Source organism: Marmota flaviventris, chromosome 14 (genome assembly GCF_047511675.1).
Source record: "Marmota flaviventris isolate mMarFla1 chromosome 14, mMarFla1.hap1, whole genome shotgun sequence".
Classification (NCBI taxonomy): domain Eukaryota; kingdom Metazoa; phylum Chordata; class Mammalia; order Rodentia; family Sciuridae; genus Marmota; species Marmota flaviventris.
In genome coordinates, this window is record NC_092511.1 from 62,421,992 (window position 1) to 62,446,266 (window position 24,275).

The 24,275-nt window shown below is 40.5% G+C and overlaps 1 protein-coding gene and 1 long non-coding RNA gene across 4 annotated transcripts in view; one reads left to right on the forward strand and one right to left on the reverse strand.

Moving 5' to 3' along the window:
* Positions 1-647: 647 nt before the first annotated feature.
* The window catches only part of M1ap (meiosis 1 associated protein), a 92,181-nt gene continuing 68,553 nt past the window's right edge, over positions 648-24,275 (reverse strand). For 2 of the 3 annotated variants that reach the window (XM_027943765.3, XM_071601758.1), the window contains 5 exons: positions 19,669-19,831; positions 18,842-18,983; positions 4,185-4,391; positions 2,377-2,517; positions 648-1,093 (listed from right to left, as the gene is read on the reverse strand). In XM_027943765.3, coding sequence (XP_027799566.2) covers positions 857-1,093; positions 2,377-2,517; positions 4,185-4,391; positions 18,842-18,983; positions 19,669-19,831 — 890 coding nt within the window. In that variant the 3' untranslated portion in view covers positions 648-856. The remainder of the gene's footprint in view (positions 1,094-2,376; positions 2,518-4,184; positions 4,392-18,841; positions 18,984-19,668; positions 19,832-24,275) is intronic. The other variant, XM_071601757.1, reaches the window with a different exon arrangement.
* On the forward strand, positions 4,385-23,025 carry LOC114099448 (uncharacterized). Its single transcript, XR_003583900.3, has 3 exons — positions 4,385-4,662; positions 20,091-20,203; positions 22,264-23,025. It is a non-coding gene; the product is annotated as an uncharacterized lncRNA (long non-coding RNA).

Genomic DNA, 24,275 nt, shown 5'->3' on the forward strand with positions numbered 1-24,275 from the left:
GAGGGGATCAAAAAGAGAACCAGGAATTTGTTGGGGGCCATAAGAGGAGGAGAGACCCAGGGAGGGAAGCCTGCAGTGTGGGCAGTTCAGAACCTGGGTAGTCAAGTCAAGGCCAATCTCAGCTGGACTCTAACTCTGTCCCTGGGTGAGTTGTATGACATCAGTCTTCCCTATTGCCTTCTGTAAAGTACAGAAACTAATAATGTTCTAAATACCTCCTGGGGTGGTTTGTATGAAATGCAAGTACATTTCTGAAGTACTTAGTGTAGTCTGAAGCACAGAGAAAGTATTTTACAAATGGTAAAACTATTCTGTGGGTGGAGGGAGCTGACAGGTGAGTAGAGTTAAGGAGAGAGGAATAAGAAAGGAGCAAGCCTTTTTGACACCATCCTTTCCCCTGTTCTCAGGTATATGACAGCCCCCAACTCCCAACACACACACTTTGCATGTAGGTAACAAGCACCAAGCACTTATCTATTTGGAGCTAAAGGAACGGCAATGTGGTGGGTATACTGGGAAGAGCACTGGCTCTGGAATGAGGCTTGGGTTTCAGTCCTTGTTTTTCATGAGTGTTGAAAACCTTATTCCCATCTGCTTACATAGAGCTACAAGGAGAAATTCTGGGCTGGGAATGCTCCTAACAATGGTGAAGGTTTACTAGGCATTTAATCTTCATCTGTGACAATAGTATCAAATGATTGAAAAGAAAACAAGGGTCCCTGCTGGAGAAGGGATAGGCTTGGGTGTGTTGCTTCTCAGCCTGAGTGGGGCAGTGGCAGCATAGAGGACAGAGAAAGGAAAGGCTCTTTCTTCGCCTGAGCTCACGGAGGCTCAGGTGGATAGAGGGCAGGTGTGATTACAGATAGCCATTGTGCGGGTCTTGGCATGGATGTGGTGGCTGAGTAGGGTGGCTACACTCTGGTGCTAGTAACTCAGGGCCATGAGGGATACTTTTCCTCCACTCAGAAGGCCGGAAGAAGGCTTCTGAGGAAGCTTTGCTGGCTGCTGGCAACTTGGGGGCTGTGCTCAGGGCTGGAGTCATTGGCAGGGGGAGCACTGTGGCACGAACTCTGTTGGTCTGCAACTGCCCAGCCTGTGAAGAGAGCAAGCAAAGGCTTCTCTGAAGATCAGACAGATGCTGAGGTCCTTTCCTATTCCCCCTTGAGCCTCCTGTCCCTCACATGTTCCCTTTCTAGAGTGAAAAACTCAAGGCCCATGGATATGACTGTGGAGTCTCCATGGCCTGCAGCCTCTACAGTGTCATCTCCTTGCCCAGTGTCCCTTCTCTGTCAGCTTGCCCACAATCTAACTCATGGAGGGCTCTGTTCCCACACATCTGGTCAATTACTTCCCACTCTAGACTGGAGTTGGGAAACATCCTTCTCCTGTAATTTTAGCTAAGACAAAATGGGAATTTTTCTAAAAGATCTGTTACTGAGAAACTTGGAAAAAATTCATAAGGGCAAAGGGCAGCCCAAATATTACAGAGCATGGGTCTTAAAAAATATTTCTCCTTCAATTTCTTATTTCAACCCTTGTCACCAGGGCCCTGTCTCCAAGTTACCAAGATTGATTAGCTTCCCTTTTCTCATCTGTACAGTGAGTATAATACAACTTGCTGGGATGCTGGGAATATTAAATGAGAGAAATATGTGAAAGCACTTGTCATAAAACCTGACAAATGACTGACACTCTATAAATATTATTTTCCTTTCCCGTAGGCAGCTCTTTTTCCACCTTCCCTTCCACTTTTTCTTTCAAGGAGAGAGCTATGGTTGTAGTTCCAGTATATCCAGTTTGCTTAATGGAACAATGGTCTTGTTAAATGACTAATGAGTTACCATAAACACTATAATTAAAACACCCAAGCTTTATATGTAAATGCCTAAGCAGACAAGCCTCCTTATCCTGTGGGGTTGGGATTTCTTTCTTTCTTTCTCCTTCCTTCCTTCCTTCCTTCCTTCCTTCCTTCCCTCCCTCCCTCCCTCCCTCCCTCCCTTTTGCTGGTACTGGGGATTGAATCCAATGCCTCCCATATGCTAGTTAAGTGCTCTGCATTAAGCTATATTCCAAACTCTTTTTATTTTATTTTGAAACAGGGTCTCTTAAATTGCCTAGGCTGGCCTCAAACTTGTGATCCTCCTGCCTCAGTCTCCCAAGTAGCTGGGATTAACAGGTTGCCATATCCCAGCTCCTTGTCTTTTTTCCCCTCCTTTCTTGGCCTGGTTAATTCCTTCACCTGGGGTGGGATCAGGGCGGAGGGCTGCTCCCTTGAGTCAGGGTGGAGCTGGGGATGGGGATAGAGTGTTCTCTTGGGTTGTAGGAATAAAGGGGAGGGAATGATGTGAGGAAGGCAGGGAAGAAGGGGAGCTGTACCTTTCTTGGAGTCCTGTTCTCCCAGTTTGGGTAAAGCCGCCCCTGAGGCTTGGCAAAAGTGCTGCTCAGGTGTGAGTACAGATGGCTCCAAACCTGTAGTGGGCTATAGGTGGGCTCCAGCTCCAGGCCATCCAGTATGCTCTGAGGAAGAAAGGAGGAGCTTCACTTGGGAACTTGAGGTCACATAATGTAAGATGCAGAGACCCTTGTATGTGAGAGGTTGGAGGATGTATGTAGTCCTTGTGCTGTCCAAGCCTGAGTGCTATGAGGTAAATGGCAGCCAAGGGTATGAAAGTAGGGGCAACCCCAAGTGGTTGGGGACTCTGAATGAACTGGCCCTGGGAAGTGGGTCACCAGGTTCTTGGGAGTGGCTAGGACAATCCTAAGGGGTACAGGGATCTGGTGTGGGTGGCTGAGGGAGGGAGTGTCCTCAGGTTATACTGTGGGGTGGGGGTTCTCCAATCTGCAAGGCAAGTACACAGAATTCCTGGCCTGAGGTGAGTTGAGCAGAGAAGGAGGGACATAGGAGCACAGCATTCCTGAGCAGTCAGGTTTTCCGGCCACAACATCCTGTGCCAGGAACCACTGGCCCCAAATCGAGACACTGAGTGAGCCACAGCCACTCGTGCCCTCCTCTCTCTGCATCCTCTTGGCTGCCAGGCTCTGTCCTTTCAAGTCTGCTGGCAATCCAGCACTGATATAGTTGATGTAGTTCCGGATCTCCCTCTCCAGAGCCTCCCCATCCCACCCCCAGGCTGGGGAAACTAGCCAAGGAAAAACAGAATCCAAATGTAGAGAAGAGAGGAGGAGAAGATGGCTTTCAGGACTGTTCACTCCTTTGCATTCGAGTCTAATTTTGAGGCCCTTCCTATTCTGGTTCCTACATTGATTGGCTTTTGCTCTTTTCCCAACAAATAGAAATAGATGCCTAGAAACAGGTCTAATACCTAACACCTGTACAGCAGAGAATTAGACCTGGAAGAATGCATCATCACACAGACATGCACAGGAGGAGCCACACACTAAGGCACAGACATGCAGCCACCTACAGACAGCACATACACATTCAGGGACACCAAAATAAACATCCAAAGACACTAAAACACATATACAAGCTTCAGTTTCTTGGGCATCTCTTTTCACTCCCTCCTCCCTTCTTTTTTCCTTTGCTATCCACTCTGTCTTGTCTTTCCCCTTTCCTCCCTAATGTACTCCTTTCATTTTTCCAGCCCCACAGTCTCCTTTCCATGATGAAAGTGTTAGAAATTCAGAGGGGGAGAGGAGTAGGCAGGATAGCTGCTAGCAAAGATAAAACTAGACCAGATAGAACAAGAATTCAGTGCTCCACCTAGTGCTGGACCTGCCTGTGCTGACTTCCTCCCCTGCCTCCATTCTCCCTTGCTTGCTCTCAGCTTTCCCTTCTGACACTCTCCCTTTTCTCCTTTGCAGCTCCCCATTGGTGTTTATTTTAATTAGATTTCAGGGTGTGTGTGTTTGTGTTTGTGTTTATGCTCCTCCAGGATGACACTAATTCCCAGTCCTTAGCTTATACCAGTGACCTTTTTCTCTCTCAGTTCTCTTTTCAAACCTCATTTCCCTCAAGCCAAGTAGGAGTTTCCCTTCTACTTCATTTCTCACTTTGCTGCCTTAATCTTAGCGTTGACTACCCACTGCTCTCACCCCCATTTCCCATCCCTGCAGTCTTCTTTGACCTTCATGCCACACCCATGGGATCACTCCCCTCTCTACCCTCCCCCAATTATCTTCTCTCTCCTCTATCTATACCATGAGACCTGGGTTCCACTTGCCTCCACAGTCTTAAGGCTGTCTTCAGGAGGGTCCTCAGGCAGCAGGGGGAAGGGGCTGGGCAGCATGAGTTCCCGTGTGGCCACAGCCTTCACCAGCAATGTGGGCGAGTTCGATGGCATTATCACATAGAAGGTGCTGGCAGGAACTCTTTGGCTGTGTCCTAGGCTCAGGGGTTCCCCTTTGGCCAATAGCATCCATTCTCTTTTCTGAAACAAGGACATATATAAATGCTAATTAACCTTCAGTCTTTGGCATATTTTGAGGATCAGTCTCAACTGAGACTTCCCTGTTCCTCTGGGGGTACTGGGGAGGACAGAACATTTCACTTTGGCCTGGGAGGGAGGGGCTTCCTGCCTGAATCACCAATACCACAAGGTACTATCTTCCTCCCTAGTCCAGGATATGCCAGAGTGAAACACAAGTTAAGAAATGCTCTTTAATTTGAAGTTGGTGGTACCCCAAGTGGATTATTCAATGGTGAGTGTTGGGTTTTAAGAATTATAATTCTTCCTGTATTTGTTTGTTTGCTTTGGTGCTGGGGATTGAATCCTGGACCTCATGTGTGCTAAGCATGTGCACTACCATTGAGCTATATCTCTAGCTGAGAATTAGAATATTTTTTTTCCTTTTTTTTTTTTTGTGTGTGTGTGTGTGTGAGGAGTGGGTACTGGGGATTGAACCCAGAGGCCATACCCCTAGCCCTTTTTAATATTATTTTGAGACAGAGTCTTGCTAAATTGCCGAGGCTAGCCTCAAACTTGCAATCCTCCTGCCTTAGCCTCCTGAGTTGCTGGAATTACAAGTGTACATCCCCATACCTGGCTCAAGAATTATAATTCTTGGGCTGGGATATAGCTCAGTCTGTAGAGTACATTCCTAGCATGCACAAGGCCCTGGATTCAATCCCCAGCAGCACCACCAAAAAAAAATTATAATTCTTAACAATGTCTGGGAACAGAGATGTGTAAACCAGGCACCATGGTGCATGCCTGTAATCCCATCTGTTTGGGAAGCTAAGGCAGGAAGATCGAAAGTTTGAGACCAGTCTGGGAAACTTAGTGAGACCTTATCCCAAATTAAGAAAATTAAAAGGGCTGGGGATATAGCTCAGTGGTAGAGCACCCCTGGATTCAATCTCTAGTACTGTCAAAACAACAACTATCACCACCACACCAGCAAGCTAAGTGACAGAAATGTGTCGAAGGTGGTATAGAAATTCAGGTTTTAATTTGAGGGTGATAAAGTTTGGTTGTGTTGCTACTGACTGCAGTTAGAATGGGATGATTGGGGTGTGCCCCTCTAATGCCCAGAATGGGTTTAAGAAAGTACTCAAAGCAGCCTGTTGGGTAAGAGAAGGAGGGGACAGGGAGAGGAAATCTTTAGTATAACCAGGCTGTGGTGGTGGAGACAGGGCTTTGGAGATCAACCCAGCTAGTCACAGGACAAAGCCAAGGGTCAGGATTCTGGTTGCAGCAGCTCTGTGAATAAAGATAGGTGGCATTTTGCCACATACCATGAAGATGACAGAGGTTAGTACATGGGTAAGGAGAAAAGACAAACAGACTTAAAAGCAGACTTTGTAGTTGCACCTTTTTAAATGAGGCAATTTTCCGTGGTATTTTTCCAAGGAAACCCACAAAACTCCAGGAAATATGGAGCCAGAAAGGTTACAGTCATCTGTAAATTGTGTCCTTTTGTGGGGTGATCATTAGTTATATCTGGCACAAACATAAGTCTCCCTGCTACATAAGATGAAAGAAAACAACACCAGTTCTAACCACTCTAACTTGTATGAAAAGTTGGAAGAAATATTGTATGAGAAAGGCACAAGGAAAAGGAAAAGCTTTTAAGAGAAAAGAGGGATATCAGTGTCTTAAGGAAGACAAGTAGGAAGTGACTTAGGGAGGTGGCAACACCTGCTGTATTGGAGTTATTCACAGAGGCTGGGTGGGAAGGGGTAGCAGGGGAGGCTCTCTTGACTTGTAAAAGTAGTGTTGTCATCCAACGCAGCACAGAGGTTTGAAGAGTCTCGTAGGCACCAACAAGTGGTGCAAGAAGTGTGTACCGTTCCTGTGGCTGGTGACCTCTCTGTGGGGTGGGAATCAACTGATTTTTCTGGAGGTATAATACTACCTCCTCACAGAAGTTTGTTTGTTTGTTTGTTTTGTGGGTGGTGATGGTGGTGGTGGTGATTAGGTGGTTTGGGCATGGGAAAATGAATCACAACCATAATGATAATCACAAACATTAATGAAATGCTTAACAGGTGCCAGGCACTGTGCTAAGAGCTTTATAGGTGCTTTCAGAAATTCTTGGCATCTTATATCTGGAGGTGTGCTATCTTCCTGAGGGACATATCCAAAATATGATGGGAAATCTGATTCTTACCAAATCCATCAGGTTGGAAATAAATGATATAGGAATCATGGTACATGTGTGTGTTGGGCTATTTGTGTGCCTCAGGGTCATGGCCTCTTTAAGCCCAAAGGGATAACTAGGAAGTTTCTAAGAGCACTCCTCTTCAGTTAGCTGAAGTAACTTCTGATAGGGCTCAGGATTTGAATTATTATTATTATTATTTATCCTTTTTTTTAGTTGTTGATGGACCTTTATTTTACTTATTTGTATGTGGTGCTGAGAATTGAACCCAGTGCTTCATACATGCTAGGCAAGCACTCTACCACAGAGCTACAACCTCAGTCCTGGATTATTATTAACTTTTAAATCCAGTTTTTACATTAGTTCATGCATTCTTTTGTAAATTTTCTTATTTGTTAAAAATTTATTTAGTGCCTATTATGTTCCAAGCACTAGGTGTATGTTGATAGAAATTCATTAGACATGTTCCTTGTCCTCTTGGAGTTTATAAGAGAGTAAGGAGAAGGCTTATAAACTAATGTTTGTCCAAGTCTTAGGATGCTCAACTTGTCTGGCTTGCCTGTTTTTAGTATTGACAATTTTGTGCCCCAGGTAACCCCTAAGTCCTGGACAAATCCTTCCAAGACTTGAGTAAGCATAAGGTATCTTGCCACTGATGCAAGAGGTTAGGGGCTAAAACTATGCCACTGTGACATTTTTTTTCTTATGTCTGCTAAGACAGACATAAAAGGAAGAAACTTATTCCTGCTACTTTGTGGGGTTACTAAAAATCTTTGAGTGTTGCATACTGAAAACTTTTGAACACTAGAATTTAAGTCTATGGATTTTTAGACAGTAGCTAAGTTTCTGTTGGATAACTGGTAGGTGGAAATGATTACAGTCTTTTAAAAGTCACTGCTGATGCTGGGACTGTCAGAGGACTGGGAAGACTTGTGTTGCTGAAATGATTTTACAGAATGTTTTAAAACTTCTGGATTGATTTACAGAGAGTTTGGTTGAAGTCTATTTGAGGAACTGCAACAAATACATCCTTATTTCATGAAGACTTATCTTCAGTTCCCAGAAGCATTCAGAGAAAGTGAGAAATAGAGAAGTCAAACTTCAAGGTGTCCTTATTTAAGGCTTGGAATTTCTACCCTCTTCCTGGACAGAGATTAATAGTACCAGGGCCCAAGCTTGAAGATATTACTCAAGTCATGGGTTGACCTGCTAGGATAGGCAGTGGTACCTATGATGGACATGGTTAATTGCCATAGCAGGTGTCTGAGGCTGGGAAAAAGCATTGTCTGAGGATAGCCTAGAAGACCAGCCTTTGGGGTCCTTGACTTAAAAACATTGCTTAATGACTGGAGATGACTGCTGAATAATTTAGCATATGTTTTGTGCTAATTCTAAAGAAAGGAGCATGAGTTATATGTTAAACTTTTTACTTACAAGAAGGAAAGTAAAAAGATGTCTGTGTTTATGTTATAGTTAGGAACTTTGTCATATAGAGTGCCAGCCCAGGACACTTAGACTTTATAGAGGGCCTGAAAATCTGTAGAGCAGATGGACAGGGACAGAGTTGAATATTATGTCATACTCCAAGCCTAGCTTAACTTAAAGTCATTTCATTCTTTTAAAAATATTTATTATTTTTTAGTTATAGTTGGACATAATACCTTTATTTCACTTATTTATTTTTATGTGGTGCTGAGGTTCGAACCCAGGGTCTCGCATGTGTGAGGTGAGCGCTCTACCGTTCTAGCCACAACCCCAGCCCTCATTTCATTCTTCACTTAACTTCTAATTGCTAAGGCTATAAAGGAAGTTATGGCAATACCTGGCTAGCCACCACTGGCTAGCCACCACTCCCATTCTCTACTCCTTTTGCTTTACCCAATTTTCAGTCTTCAGTCATTGGTCTAGGGGTGATCATGTGACCTGGATTTAAATAATGAGACAAGTCGAAGTTGCTGGGTGAGTCTTTTGGAAAAACTTTGTAATATTATGGTAGGCCTTTGCCTCTGCACCTTACTCCTTTTTTCTCCCTTGGACAGGACTTGGTATTAGGTGTATCAGCTCTCTTGTGACCAGTTGTAAGGATGATGTACACCTGCTATGAATGCTGGGGCACAAAAACAGAAAGAGCTCTGGTCCTTGAGGTTCTCATTGATCAACTGCTTTTGCCCTGAAATTGTCTATCTTCAGACTTCTTTTTGCAGGAGAAAAATAAACTATTATTTAATTTACAGTTGGATTGTTTTTCTGTTAGTCACAGCCAAATGGATTTTTTAAAGGGAAGGAAGAAGTTGTGGTTACTTATATCTGGGTATATGGCTGGGACAGGAGTGAAAGGAACAGCTTCAGAGGCACTGATGTAGGCTTTGCTTGAAGAGTAGGTAGGGGTTCATTATAGCAGGTGGAAGCTTTAATTTTACTAAACCAGCACTGCCTTGGTTTGCCATCTGTGTGACGGCCTGAGACTAATTTCAGAATGCAATTGAAGAAGCACAGATCAACTCCTGAGTGAGGGTGTTTCAGAGGCAGTCATTGACAGCAGGAGGAACAAGACCACTCATTTTGCTTTGCTTGTGGGGAAGAGATATATTTCATTAGCACAGGAATACATGTGTTCATGAAGTGAAACCACAGCTAGTTAAGGAAATAGCTAAGCATACCTTGGCATAGCTTTTCTTCTTCCTACAAGAAAAGACAGGCTCAGATGCCTTCACTGGTGAAGTCTACCAAATGTTTAAAGAAGAAATAACACTAATCCTTCACAAATTCTTAAAAAAATAAAACAAGAGAGAGAATCCTTTCTAAATGGAACCTGGAAGGACATCAGGAAGAAATTAGAATAATTCGATATTTACTTTTCCTTTCACCTCAGAAAGTTAGAAACCAGACAGGGAGAAGAATAATATACAATGTTCAATATTCTCTGCTGTCATACTGACTTCCACAAAGGGGACTAGAGGAAGTGGATAAAAGGGATTCTGGACTGGGGATGTAGCTTAGTGGTTAAGCACTTGCCTAGTGGGGGTGAGTTCCTGGTTTTGATCTATAGCACAGAAAAAAAATCCAAATACCAAAACACCAGATTAAACATTCTTCTCAATTGAACATGGAATATTCAATGTATTTTCTCTAACCACAGTGGGATGAAATTAAAAATAAAGAATGAAAAACAACCTGGTAAATTCACAAATATGTGTAAATTAAACAACATACTTTACATAATTAATGGGTCAAAGAAGAAATCGCAAGAGAAATTAAAAAATAATTTAAGATGAATGAAAATTAAAATATAACAGTAAAACATGACACAGTTAAAACTGGATTTGGAGTGAAATTTATAGTGGAAAACTCTTACATTAAAGAAGGAGAAATTTCAAAGAAAAAAAATCTAGTTAAGAAACTAGAAAAACAAGTGCAACTAAACTGAAGCAAGCAAAAGAAAAAACAGAGTAGAAATAACTAGTGAATGGAAAAATAATAGAGAAAAATCAATGGAACTGAAAGTGATTCTTTTAAAAGATCAACAAAATCACTAAACTTTTAGTTATATTGATTAAGGAAAAAGGAGAGTTACTAAGTTACTAAAGTCATAATAAAATACTGACTTTATAAAAATAAAAAGGACTGTAAGGGAATATTTCAAACAATTGTATGCCAACAGGTTAGATAACCTAGATGAAATGGACATATTCTTAGAAAGGTTCAAGATGTACAAAATCTGAATAAATTGGTATTAGAGGACCTAAAGTCCGCCCCTTGGCATAGTGATTCACTAGGAGGACTCACAGGATTCAGTATAGAGTTGTATTCATGGATATGATTTATTATAGCAAAGGGATACAAAGAAATTAGGAAAGAAAAAAGACTCATGAAGCAAAGTTCAGAGGAAACTAGGTGCAAGCTTCAAAGAGTCCTCTTTTCCTGTGGGGTCACATAGAATATGCTCTATTTCTTCAGCACTGAATTATGATAACAGAAGTGAAATTTCTCATCAGACTCAAGTGCTCAAGATTTTTACTGGGGGATGGTTATATAGACACTCTGTAGCTGGCATGCACCAATATTCTTCGTTTGTAGAGTAAAAGCAGATGTTAGTATAAACCATATTGATGCCCAGTGAACCACTCTTATTATTTAGGAAATGGTGGGAACTCTCCCAAATTTCAAGTTCTCAAGTGCTAACCAAAGGTCAACCTTGCAAGCAGGACTTTCTATGGATAGGAGTCTTAGGTCTGTTATATTAACTGTTTTCTGCACAACCTATAACAAATAAAGATATATAGCATTAATAATCAGAAAACTTGCCACAAGAAAAGACCAGGCCCAGATGGCTTCACTGGTGAAATCTACCAAATTATTAAGGAAGAAATAACACTAATCCTTCACAAGTTCTTCAGAAAAACAGAGTAAGAGGGAACACTTTCTAAGTGATTTTAGAGAAGAATATTGCCCCAATATCAAAACCAGACAAAGACATCATAAGAAAGCTATAGATGAATATACCTTATGAATACATATACAAAAATTCTCAACAACATAGGAACAAACAAAATCTATCAACATTTAAGAAGAATTATATTCCATAACTAAATGGAATTCATTCTGTGAATGCAAGTTTGGCTTGATGCCCAAAAATCAATCAATGATTATATTAATAGAATTATACATTATATTAATAGAATTAAAGATAACAACTACATAATCATCCAGAAAAATCAGAAAAGCTTTTGACAAAAAATAATACTCTGTCATGATAAAAACACTCAACAAACTAGGAACATTACAGAACTTCCTTAATCTGATAAAAGCCTCAATGAAAAACTCCAGCTAACTTCCGCAGGTAGTGGTGAATGCTTTGTCCCTAAGAGCAGAATAAGACATCGATGTCTGCTCCTCCCACTTCTACACAACAATGGTACTGGAGGTGTGCTGAATACCAGAGAGCCATTTCCTATCTTTCTGACTATGTTAGGCCACTTTGATTCTAGGTATAACCCTAGGAGGAAAAGCAACCATGAAGATACTGACTGTGTCAATAACCTGGTACTTGGAAAATAATATTTTCTAAATTTAATTTAAAAGAACATAGTAATATGACATTTCTTATATCAGAAAGCTATGGCACAAATTCATACTGTTATCAGTGCTATGAAGGTTAGATGTGGCAAGAGCTACACTGGTGGGGAAGGACAAAATAAGTGGGGGCAGGGTAAGTTGGGGACAGAAAGTCTTGAAAGGGAAGGTATTTAAGCAGAATCTGGAAAAAAGGAGTAGATCTTTGTTAGGTGGTGACGCAACCTTGTATGTAGTGATGAAAGATGGAATGCAGGGGGATGTGAACAGTATGAAGACACTGAACAAACTAGGAATATAATGGGACTTGCTCAACCTGATAAAAGCCTTTATGAAAAACTCACAGCTAACCTTGTATGTAGTGGTGAAAGACAGAATGTTTTGCCCCTAAGAGCAGGAACAAGACAAAGATGCCTATTTTCGCCACTTAAAACAACTATGGAGGTGTGGAGGTATGAAACAGTTTAGCTTATCTGAGTAACATTTAGTAATTTATTAATGTGGCTGAAATGGAGAATGGAAGGGGCATGGTGAAAGATGAAATAATAAAAATAGACAGAAGTGGGTCACAGGAAGCCCACTGATCCCATGAGGTGCTATCCTCACACCCGTTTTCCATGCATGCTACCTTCTACACTCATTTACTCATTCTGTCCATTTTTTTTTAATGGTGCTTAACCTGCCATCACCCTGCTTTTGGCTTGGAGTCTAGGGCTTGACTCTTTGCCTATTCAGCCAAGGACTTTCCATTTCTCCACCCATTTGCAGCCCAACCAGCCCATTGCCTGTGTACTCAGACTCCTGCTGGACACATCCTGGCTGGAGTCCTGTCACTTCTGTGGCCAATTAGGGCAGACATGGCCTGGAAAGCTCTGGAATGTATCTCTAGGGACTCTGACATTTTAAATAGGAAACTGAAAGACCTAGGTGGTATTTTCATTTCTTTTTCTAGTTCACACAGACATGACTTTGTAAGAGAAATGAGGATGTGGAAAGTGAGTCACTAGCTACATAACTGGGACTATACAGTGGACTTTGGTAATTAAAATGTTATTTTCCTGGCAATGGATAGATTTCATCTCCTAAAGACTTGGAAAAATTTTAGTTATTTTTATATTTATTCTTAACACATTACACAAAACAAGTATGTTAGTTTAGAAAAATGTCATATTATTATGTTCTTCTAAAAAGCACAAAAGGACACAAATAATTAAGGAGATTATGCAAAAGAAAAATAAGGGTAGGGCAATAATAGAGCTAAGATTAGATAAACTCTCAGAAATACAAATAACCCATTTTTGCTACAAGGATCCTCACAACTTTTCCTGACATAATGTCTTGGAGAAGCTGTCTTATGGATTCTTGTTGAATAGTGAATATGTTTCAGACATCTCCTGCAATCAGTATAATGACTTTCATGTGGTTACAGAGTGGTTTAGAATTTGGGACCTGGAGCTAGACTTTCTAGGTTCAATCCTGGCTCTACTCTTTCAGCTTCAGATTCCTTATCTATAAAACAGGGATAAGAATTCCTACCTTTTAGGATGGTTGTGGGCATAAATGAAAAGTTGTAAAGTGTTTAGAACTGTATCAGGCATATAGTAGACACTATGGAGTATTACATTTTAAAAATTAAAAATAAATTTAATAATTATCAATGTCTATTCAATTTTGTTAAAGTTAATTGAACATTTCTTAGATATAGATCTATAAAAGTACCAAAGAATGCTATCAAAACACATGGCTCTCTTATGGTCTGAATTAATCTAAGAGTGAAATTTATGGGAATGGTGGACAACATCTATCTTTTAAAAAGACTGAGTAAAGCTCATCTTCTGAGGAAATTGAAGTAAAATATTCAAGTAAAGTAAAAATAATCTCTGAGGAAGACAGAAAGATAATAATTTTCAAGTAAAATCAGGGAGTGGAAATAATGGTTAAGACTGCAGTTGACTGAAGCTCATAACTAGAAAAGTTACACAACTTTTGATGAGGCCTCATGGGTTGGCATTAATCACTAGGATTCAATTATTGCAATATGGACTTGGTTCAGAAGAAAGATTGGAGGAAAAGACAGCATTGAATAAATTTATACTTGTAGGGAAATCCAGGAGCCTGAAAATGAAAACATAATGGAACCAGCCAACTGGCTAAGCACAAATTAGAAAATGTATTATATGTCTAGTCAGATGGCAAAGGGGGAATAAATAAGCATTTAATAAGCATCTACTTCTGTGTCTGGGTTGGAATGGCTAATGGGAAACAGGTTCTCCTGCTTAGAACAAGTAGAAAAACTGCATAATTTACAGGACAATTTGTTCGAAGGCAGTGAGAAGTTGCTGTGGCAATGAGGATTAGAGGTAATTCAGTTTCTAGAAAGGGAGAAATCCAGACAGAAGAGGGAATTATTACAACTCCTTTTACTTTGAGGGTATGTGTTGATTCTGGGTTGGCCAGGATGGTGGTGGTGCTAGTGGGGCTCAGGAATCTAGGATTTCTGACTCATGAGGCACTTGTAAGGAACAGAGAAACCAGTAAATCTTTAGGTGGAGACCTAGTGGTAGGGAGGAATGGGACTCAAGCTAAATTTCCACTCAGTACATTTTCATAGGGTTGTATATGTCAGGAGGCAAAAACATTTAAGGAGAAAACCTCTAAAAAACAGTGTTTTAGCAGTTTTGGAAGGCAGTGATTAGATTCAAGGTAGGGGATATACACAGTACACTAGGCTTTCAGTTGAGAACTCTGAAAGGCCATAACATACCATGACTAAAATGAGACCATGAGTACAGCCTAGCCTTGACTCAGCACAGTTCCTGAGTAGAGTAGGATGATAAGCTGCCACTTTATCTGCCTGGGGCAGGGAAGGGTGAGCCCTTTCTAGAGGAAGCCTGTACCAACTGGAGACTCTACAATTTTGTTTGATTATTTATTTGTTTACTTACTTATAGTATTGGGGATTGAACTCAGAGGCACTCTATCACTGAGATATAAACCTAGTTTTTTCTTTCTCTCTCTCTCTTTCTTTTTTTTCAATTCTGAGACGGGGTTTCAATAAGTTGCTCAGGCTGGTCTTGAACTTTTGATCTTCCTGTCTCAGCTTTCTGAGTAGCTAGAATTATAGGCATGTGCCACTACAATTTATTTATTGACAGTTCATCTTTCACTAAAATATTGTCAAATATGCTGAAAATCAGTAAAATATATCTAAAAACCGAAAGAAAAAAGAGACAATAAGAACAAATCCACTTGACTCTGGTATTGGGGTTAGATGAGAACTTCAAATTGCCTATGATTAGTATGTTAAAGAAAATAGGTAAAAATATGAAGAATTTCTCTAGAGAATTAGACTCTGCCCCCCAATCCCCATTAAAAGTCTAATTAATTGCTGGGAGTGGTGGCACACACCTGTAATCCCAATGGCTCTGGGGGCTGAGGAAGGAGGATTACAAAAGCCAGCCTCAGCAATTTAGCAAGGCCCCAAGCAACTCAATGAGACCCTGTCTTAAAATTAAAAATAAAAAAAGGGATGGGGATGTGGCTCAATGGTTAAGTGCCTCTGGGTTTAATCCCTGGTACTCAAAAAAAAAAAAAAAAAAAAAAAGGAGGGGCTGGGATTTTGGCTTGGCGGTAGAGCGCTTGCCTAGCACGGGCAGGACCCAGGTTCGATCCTTACCACCACATAAAAATAAAGGCATTATGTTGTGTCCATCTACACCTAAAAAAATAAATATTTTTTTAAAAAAGGAACTGTGGACATGTGGACATAGCTCAGGGGCAGAGTGCCCCTGTGTTCAATTCCTAGTAGTGAAAACAAACAAACAAAAAACATGCCAATTAATATGGTACCAATGTACCAGGCAAATTAGAAGAGGGAGAGATTGGGTAGGGAAGCCAGTTAGGAATTTACTGAAGAAGTCTTGCTGAGAACAGCCTGGGAACAGACAAGAAAGGGCAGTTCCACCTCAGTGTTACAATGTGACTTAGTGGTGAAATGGGTGTAAAGGGCGAGATGGCTGAAAGTGACTGAGGTTTCAAGCCTGGGTGACTAGACAATGGTGGTGCTGCTATTAACAGAAAGACAGAAGTTAGAATGAGAAGTTAGGTGGAAGGGAAACTCATAGTGAGAAAGAGAAGGCAAGAGAGGAGCTGACTTAACATCAAATCTTAAAAGAACATATGAAAAAAGTGTAATAAAGAATACAAGAGGAAGGATAAAACTAAGGAAGTGTGGTAAACCTGTGACAACAGGGTGCGGGAGGCTAAAACTCGAGAGTCTGTCACAATGTGAATTGTGGTTGAATGAATAAGCTGAAACTTGTGAAAAATTCTTCTCTCTGTAACACTGCTGTGCAGGAATTTTGCTGCTTGGAGATGTTATGTAGAAAGCAATAAGGAAGAGCCATTTCAATACTGTTTTTCTTTTCTACACTAGGAGAGTGGTCTTTAATTCAGTGATGGAATGAACAGAGCTGAGAGAACAATGGCACAAAATGAGTGAAGAGTGGTTATGAGTGCCTAGCCACTTTAAAAGTGACTTCAAGCCCAGTGAAATACAGAACCGTGGGGGTTAAGTGAAGGGAGGATTAGCCTCAGTGTTGTAGTTTGTACTTATCTGTGTATACACAGGGAAGTTTAAAGCGTGGGCTTTGTAGTCAAATAGAACTAGGTTCAAATTCTGACTTGGCCACTTTGGTAGCTGTGTGATGATTGGTAAATCTCTTGGTCTCTTTACAGCTTTCTCCATCTGTAAAAATAAGGACAGCAATCTCTACCACACATAGTATGGTACTGTGAGGATTAACTGAGGTAAAGCATACAGAACACTTGGTTAAGTGCCTATATTTATTAAGTACTCCAAAAAAATGGGTATCTATTAGTCATGGGTCAATCATATACTTGTGTGTTTGCATGACAGAGGATTGATAAAGATAAGGTCATTTCATCCCTAGGACAGTGCCTGGCACATAGTGGTCAGTAAATATTGTTAAACAAAACAAACAAACAAATAAACACAGATGTTTAATTAACCATGAGGTTAACTGCAGGGAGACTTTGATCTTGTGTATGTAAGCCAGGATGGAAGTGAATACTTTTTCCCATCCTTACTTTTAATGACTACATAATATTTCATTGCTTGGCCAATTATAGATCCTATAATATTTCTCCTATTTATATTTAATCACTTATCTATTTAGGACATTTAGGTTGTTACCATTTTTTTTTACCATGATAAATAACATGGAGATGAACATCCTGTACACGCATCTTTGCCCCTTCTTCTGATTATTTTCTTGGGATACCTTACTAGTAAAAGTGCTGAAGGGTATAATTTTCTATAAAATTTATATTCACTGTAGCAGTGTGTTAAAATGCCAATGTATGTTTAAAATATTATATACTATAAAAATGTATTGAGGAAGCTGGGGGTATAGCTCAGTGGTAGAACACTTGTTAGCATGTGTGAGGCTCTGGGTTTGATCACCAGCACCAAACATACACACACACTGTAATGAAGACACGTGAGAAATTCTCCTAAGTGATATATCTTCTCCAGGATTCTGAGGAATTGGGTGGAGTAAATAGTAAACTGAGGGCTGGGGATATAGCTCTGTTGGTAGAGTGCTTGCCTCACATGTACAAGGCCATGGGCTCAATCCCTAGCACCAAAAAAACAAACAAACAAAAAAACCAAAAAGTAAACTGAGCTGTTGGGCACTGACAATCAGAACTGGTCTGCTGTCTCTGCTCTGCAAAGACAGGAGGTGGGTGTTCTTCAGATAGGAAACAGGAACTCAGTGGGTGGACCCTAAAAGGGAGTGTGGGCTTTGAAACAGGAAAAGAAGTTGGCTTCTGATAGAGAGACACAAGGCCGTGCTGTCCTGATCAACTACTTTCTACTAGGTCAAATCCTCATTCTTTATCTGTCTTTGGATTCTATTTGCAGTTATTTTATCTTGATATCTAAGTATTCCATTGTGTGTGTGTGTGTATGTGTGTGTGTGTTCTTTTATTTCCATTTCAGGGAGTGACAAACCTCTAATTGTTCAAGTCAGAAACCAAGGAGTTATTTATTACTTACTCTTCCTCACTCCCAACATCCAATCCTACACTAAGTTCTGATATTTCTATTTCTCTATTTGTTTACTTTTCTCATCTTGACTTCCAATATTCTAATCCAAGCCACAATGTTCTCTACCTTATTTTCTTGTTTCCATTCTTGCTTCTGCTAGTTTTTAGTTCTAATTTCTGTCCAAGTAATATTTTAAAGTTTTAGAGAGATGATATAATTTCTCATGATTTCTTTCTCTGCTTAAACTCCAAAGTCTTTAATTTAGTCTAAAGTTTTGCATGATTTGACCCCTGCTTGCTTCTTCAACCCCACCTATTGCCTCTCTCCCTCCTTTATGTTTTAGTCACAATGGCTCCCCCTCACCCTCCAGCCCCAGCTCTTCATAGTGCTGGGGATGAAACCCAGGACTTTGCACTGAGTAACTCTGCCACTGAGTTACTTCCACAGTTTCTTTCTTTTTTGGTTGCATAATGGGTTTTCCATTCTTAATCCTTCCCTTAGCACTTTCCAGTCTTCAAGTAGCCACACATTCCTTTCCCTGCCTTGAGTGTTCTTCCTACCACTTTTCACCTGGCTAATTTCCATTCATCTTGAAGATCTCAGTTTAAATGTTACTGCCACAGATAGGCTCTCTTATAGCAGCTTATTCTTTTCCTTTATAAACTTCTCACAATTAAAAAATTATTTATCTCTTCTATTAGAGAATAAGTTTCTTGAGGGAAAAGAAAATGTCTATTATGTCTTCATTAAATATATATCTATGGCTTAGCACAGAGTCTGGTACAGACCAAGGGATGTTCATTTAAATGAACTATAATGTCTAGCAGCACAGTGTTAGGAGGGAAGTAGGTTTTAAAATATATTATTGTGGAAAATTCTCTGCCATTTAAATGTTAAGCTTGTAAAATAAGGGATTTTGAAGTTTAGTATTATATAACTAAATTCAGGAATTATTCTCTATAGCATACAGTCAACAAAGGTAAATGATATTTATTCCAAGTATCAAAGTATTTCCAGCTTCCCTCCCTGTCTTCTTGAGGGTTGAAGCAGGTCTAGATTAGGAAAGAAATTGTGGCTATTTTTCAGAGGCTGGTACTTGACCTCTTTCTCACCTGTGGACAGAATACTCACCAGAAGGCTGTGACACAAAGCATGAAAATGCTGCTGATTTGTCTCCAGCTCATCCCAGTCCAGCTGCCAACAGCTTGTGGGTCTGAGGATGAAGGGGAGTCCATATGTCAATGACTCGCAGAGTCCGCTAGATTTTAGAGCCCTGGGAAGAGATGATGGCAGAGAGAGACTATTCAGTGATATCTAGAACTTCTACCCAGATACACTTAAATTCAGCATAAGTCTAAGACCCCGCTGTGAAAGCTTTTAGATTAGGATCCATGAATTATTCAGTTTTATATGGCTAGTACCTAGCGTGACATCTTGCACACAGAAGATTCTCAAAGCTCAGGAATCTGTGCATGGGATCTGTGGAACTAGGAAATAGTAAAAGTGGCCTTTGCCATCATTGTTCATTCTACCTTAGAATTTCTAATACTTAGAGAAATGGGAGGGGCAGGGATAGAGTCTGCGTGCCATTTGCTCCTTGAAAATTGAATTTCTATTCTGATGTCTAAATATAGTAGGCATTCAATGAACATTCACTGACAATTAAACACCTTTCTAGTGATCATGCTTTTCCTGTGTTCAGAGACTTTCTGGATTTCCAGTTCTCATAAAGACCTCAAAGTGTTCTGCAGCAGCGCTTCTTTTCACCACCTCCTCTTTTCCCATCGTGTGTTGAGTAGCCTGACCTTGGTTTCTCATGCCAAACTTGTATCAGCTACCTTGGAACTGGCTTTTGCCTGTCTGACACTTGAAAATGTAGTTTAAATCTCTGGACTTCTTAGGTATGGAACCAGTAATAATAGCATTTTCATAGATTGGGGAGATTCCTTGGACCATACTTGATTACTTGGAGTTTGTAACAAGAGGCTGAGGACTGGGAAGCCATCTGGTAGAGCGTGCTGAGGTCTCCTTTGGGGTCATCCATTCTGGAGGCACCGTCAGCTGTACCAGGGAGCAGGGATGGGCTGAGAAGTCGCTCTTGGAGATCACATTTCAGGCACACTATAGTAAAATTGGCATTGGAGGAGAGACTGTGGGTCACAAGTTACTTTGGGCTATGTCATTAAGAGAACATCTTCCACCCATTTCACTTCTACCAGGCAAAGGAGGGATGGGAGGAGGCAGGAGAATGGGAAGAGGAAATCACAATTGGTTTGGGAAGGTAAACCAGGTGCAAAATAGAAACAGTATTTCTATTGCTTTACATGATAGTTAACACATTTTCTGAATCTGACATGATTTTTACTTGTTTTACTTCTAGGTGGGCTGAGCAACTGTCTCACAGCAAGAGATCTGGCTTGTAATCCAGTCTGAGAGAAATTTGTGTCCTCTGTGGAGCAGGCAGCTGATGCCAAAACATGCAGGGGCCTTTTGGTAATCACAGAAGGAAATTTTGTCTTTGCTGCTTCCCTGTGGCTAAGATTTGGCAAGATTGCAGGCCAGAAGAAGGAAGAGCAGGAAAGCAGAAGTCAGGCAGTCAGATGACTGCTACTATTTCTCTGTGGGCTCTTCTAGGGACATTCAGGGGTATGGAAGGAATAAGTTTCTGAAGTAGCTTATTTTTAATTTTTCAAAGAAACCTAATTATTGGATTTTGGGCCCTGGAGCATCACTCCAACCAGCATCAGACAAGAGTTCTGAGGAGGGATGAGACTGGGTATGATCTATTTATCTAGGTATTACACTCTTTGTCTGTATTTAGCTTCTGCTCCAGCAGTTATAGCCTCATGTTATAGGGTTCAGTATTCCATTGCATTAGGCTTGAATCCTTGATATTAAAAAGTTTTCAATAGAACATACCTGAGTTGAATATTGACAACTACAAATCTACAAATGTTGAGTACTTGTGAGAAGGCTGGTAGTTGACAGGAATGAACTGTGAAATGACTAGTGAGGTAAAAACAAAAGTAGAAATAATATGGAAAAAAACAGTGGCAATATAAATGTCAGGTTCAGCTGGTAATCAACTTATACATGGAATCCCTTTATCTCTCATGCCTTTGGACTGAAACCTAACAGCTTGTGTTCACTGGATCCTGAACCCAGTGAATAAGACATAGATATTAATTCTGGGTGAGCTATCTCTTGGCCGGGTATCTCCTAGAGCACAGAAAGTCAGTTGGAGGGACTTTTCCTAGGATTTCAGCTCCCCTCATTTCCTCTTTGCTTGACTTCTCTACTTCTAGTCCCTCGTATTTAGTACTGGGCAGCTGTGTTCATCTAGCTAAAGTTTTTAATGATGGTTGCAATGAAAATCACCTAGAGAAATCTGCCCTGCCCTGTCCCGTACTGGGGATTGAATCCAGGGGTACTTTACCACTGAACTACATTTCCACCCACTTTTTTAAAAAAACATTTTTTAAGTTGTAGATGGATATATAATATCTTTATTTATTTTTATGTGGTGCTGAGGATTGAACCCAGTGCCTCACACATGTGAGGGAAGCACTTTACCACTGAGCTACAGCCACAGTCCCTTTTTCCACCTACTTTTAAAAAATATTTTTTCTTGAGACAGGGTCTTACTATGTTGCTGAGGCTGCCCTTAAACTTGTGATCCTCCTGCCTCAGCCTCCTGAGTAGCTGGGATTACAGATGTGCACCACTGTGCCTAACTTAAAGAGAACTTCTGAAAAATACTGATGTCTGGGTCTAAACCAGATCAATTAAATCATGATCTCTGGGGATGAAGCCCAGATATATGTATTTTTATAAAGTTTTGTAGTGGTTCTCATTTATTTATTTATTTGTTTTTTAGTTGTAGTTGGACACAATATCTTTATTTATTTATTTTATGTAGTGCTGAGGATAGAACCCAGGGCCTCGTACATGCTAGGTGAGCACTCTACTGCTGAACCACAATCCCAGCCCAGTGGTTCTTTTTTTTGGAGGGGTACTAGGGATTGAAACCAAGGTACTTAACTACCGAGCCACATCCCTAGTGCTTTTTTATATTTTATTTTGAGATAGAGTCTCACTAAGTTGCCTCATGAGCCACTGGGATTATAGGCATGCACCACCATGCCCTGCCCTCATGTGGTTCTTATTGCAGCTAGGGCTGAGGACTACACAGACTGGAAAAACTGTTTAGCAGGGCTTAGATCTAGATGCAGGCATGCTTCTCACCACCCAGAGCTGAGGTGCAGAGGTGGCAAAGTCCATACTGGAGAACAGGAAAAGATATTAATCTGTGACTGCCTGCATGCTCTGTTTGCCAGAGCAAGATCTCTAAGTGAAGCTCCTAGAGATGAGTTGAGCATTCCTCCTAAGAGCCTACTATAGTAGGAGAGTTCACAGTTTTTGTTTTGTTTGCTTCATTCATTATTTTTGTAGTAAGACACATGTCCACAACTCCATATGTGAGGCAATGCATTAGTTTAAAAAATAATAGCTGAGTACAGTATGATCTTTATTGTGGTTGTTTATAATTTCAGTCAGATCACATCACCCTAGAGGAAGCCTAATTTCCCCTGACCTCATTCCAACTGTGCCTGAACATCTGGGCTCCAAGGAAGATGTCCCCAGTACACCAACTGACTGAAGTCTTGGTCTAAGTTCTATATGTACCTTAAGATTTGAAGATTCTGAAACATGATTACAGATGGATATGAACATTCTGACTCTGACTCTGGTGTTGAAAGCCTTGGAAAAAGGGTGTGGGGGAAGCCACAGAAATTTTAATTAGCATTATAGGCAGATGTCATGTAACAGTGGAGGAAAGACTGGTTGTAGTAGGGCCCCCACCCTCCTAATGAGAAAAGTGAACCTCTAGCTCCTTTATTCAGAGTTGTCTAGCATGGGGCAGGTTAGTGATGGATAAAGGCTCAGGGCCTGGAGGCAGACAGATGTGCATTTTGATTCTCTGGGCTGCAAGTGGTCAGATGTATGAAATACAGATTTTGATCCTAAGGGTAAAGAATGGGCACTGGAATTGTCTAGCTTCAAATGGTGGCTCTGCTATTAATTTTTCTATACACCCATGGAAAAGTATTTAATTTCTTTGTCTCAGCTTTCTCATGTATAAAACAGGTATAATATTGTACTTAATTGATTTGAAGACATATTTCCCCCCTCACACTACTCTATATCTGTCTTACAATTGCCATTGGCCAGACAGACATTCTTAACACTTACTACTCTAATCTAAAAGAACTCTCTCAATAAAGATAAAATAATACTTCTAAGTAACAAGGAAACACTGTTTCATGTTTAATTGGCATGTTTTCTTTCTTAGTGGTACATAAAATAGTGATGTATCTTATAATTGATATCATCTTAGATTCAATGACATATGGTAATAGTACCTGCCTCATTACATCATTATAAACACGAGAAGGGATAATTCAAAGAAACAAGTTACCATACTGCTTGGCAGAGAAAGAAAATTCAATAATGTTAATTATAAACTAGCTACTGTATAACGTCAGTAGCTACCTGGAGGGAAGCAGAGTTCTGATGGCTATCCCTAGCAAGAAAAGGTCTTGGGAAATCATAAACTTTACTTAATTATACCTCCAAAAGGCTCTTCCCTGTCCTGAAGCAACAATGGTCAGAGCAGAGTTCTATTATAGATGAAGAAAAGAGAACAAACACAAAACTCAAATATACTGCTAATGGTCAAGAAAGAGCCCTCAGAGGAGACAGAAACCCCAGTGTATCATTTCAGAGCCTGTGAAGGGCTCCAGGAAGTATCACATCCCACTTAACCTTCAACCTTCAGTGATGTTTGTAGCCACTACCAATGTTCTATTCAATCCACTTTATCCTTTCCCTTAGAAGCTGGTCCCTAAGCAATTGGCTTTCCCAAGCTCAGAGTGACGGTATTGATTGCAGGCCCTGCTAATCTAGTCCCTGACCCAACCTTCAAAGGGATAGGGAGAATAGAAATGGCCTCATTTACTATCTAGTTAAGTACCAAGATCAGCCAGAACAATATGCAGAACCTTGCTGGCATGCCTGGAACATAGGATTGATCTCTTAGTTTCAATTATTGCCCAAACTGCCTTGGGAACATGGTCTGTGAACACTAGTTGTTCTCCCTAGGGCTTGCCTTTGGAGTTGCTTTAGTTTTCTCAATTTTGTACCTGCCTAGAGAGATTTCTATTTAATATTGGCTCTTTTCTTCTTGCCATAGGTCCTGTGGATATTGAGGTATCAAATGACTCAAATTATAGTGCCAATAATGTTTGCCACATTAAAAATGAGAATACTGAGAAAATATATGATTGTGTTCTTATGTAGTGTAGCGGATGACCTATCATTGAGGTATCTAAGTTTTTGCTCCTAAACTAATTAGCTCTTACTATCTAGGCTTAATTAGGTCTAGCTTTTTAACTGTGTTACTTTAAAAAAGTTTTCCTCTTAATCTTTGTGCTAACACTGGACAGCCTCATCCAATCTCTAAGCCTCAACTACTCTGTATTCTGATGATTCACTGAACTACAGT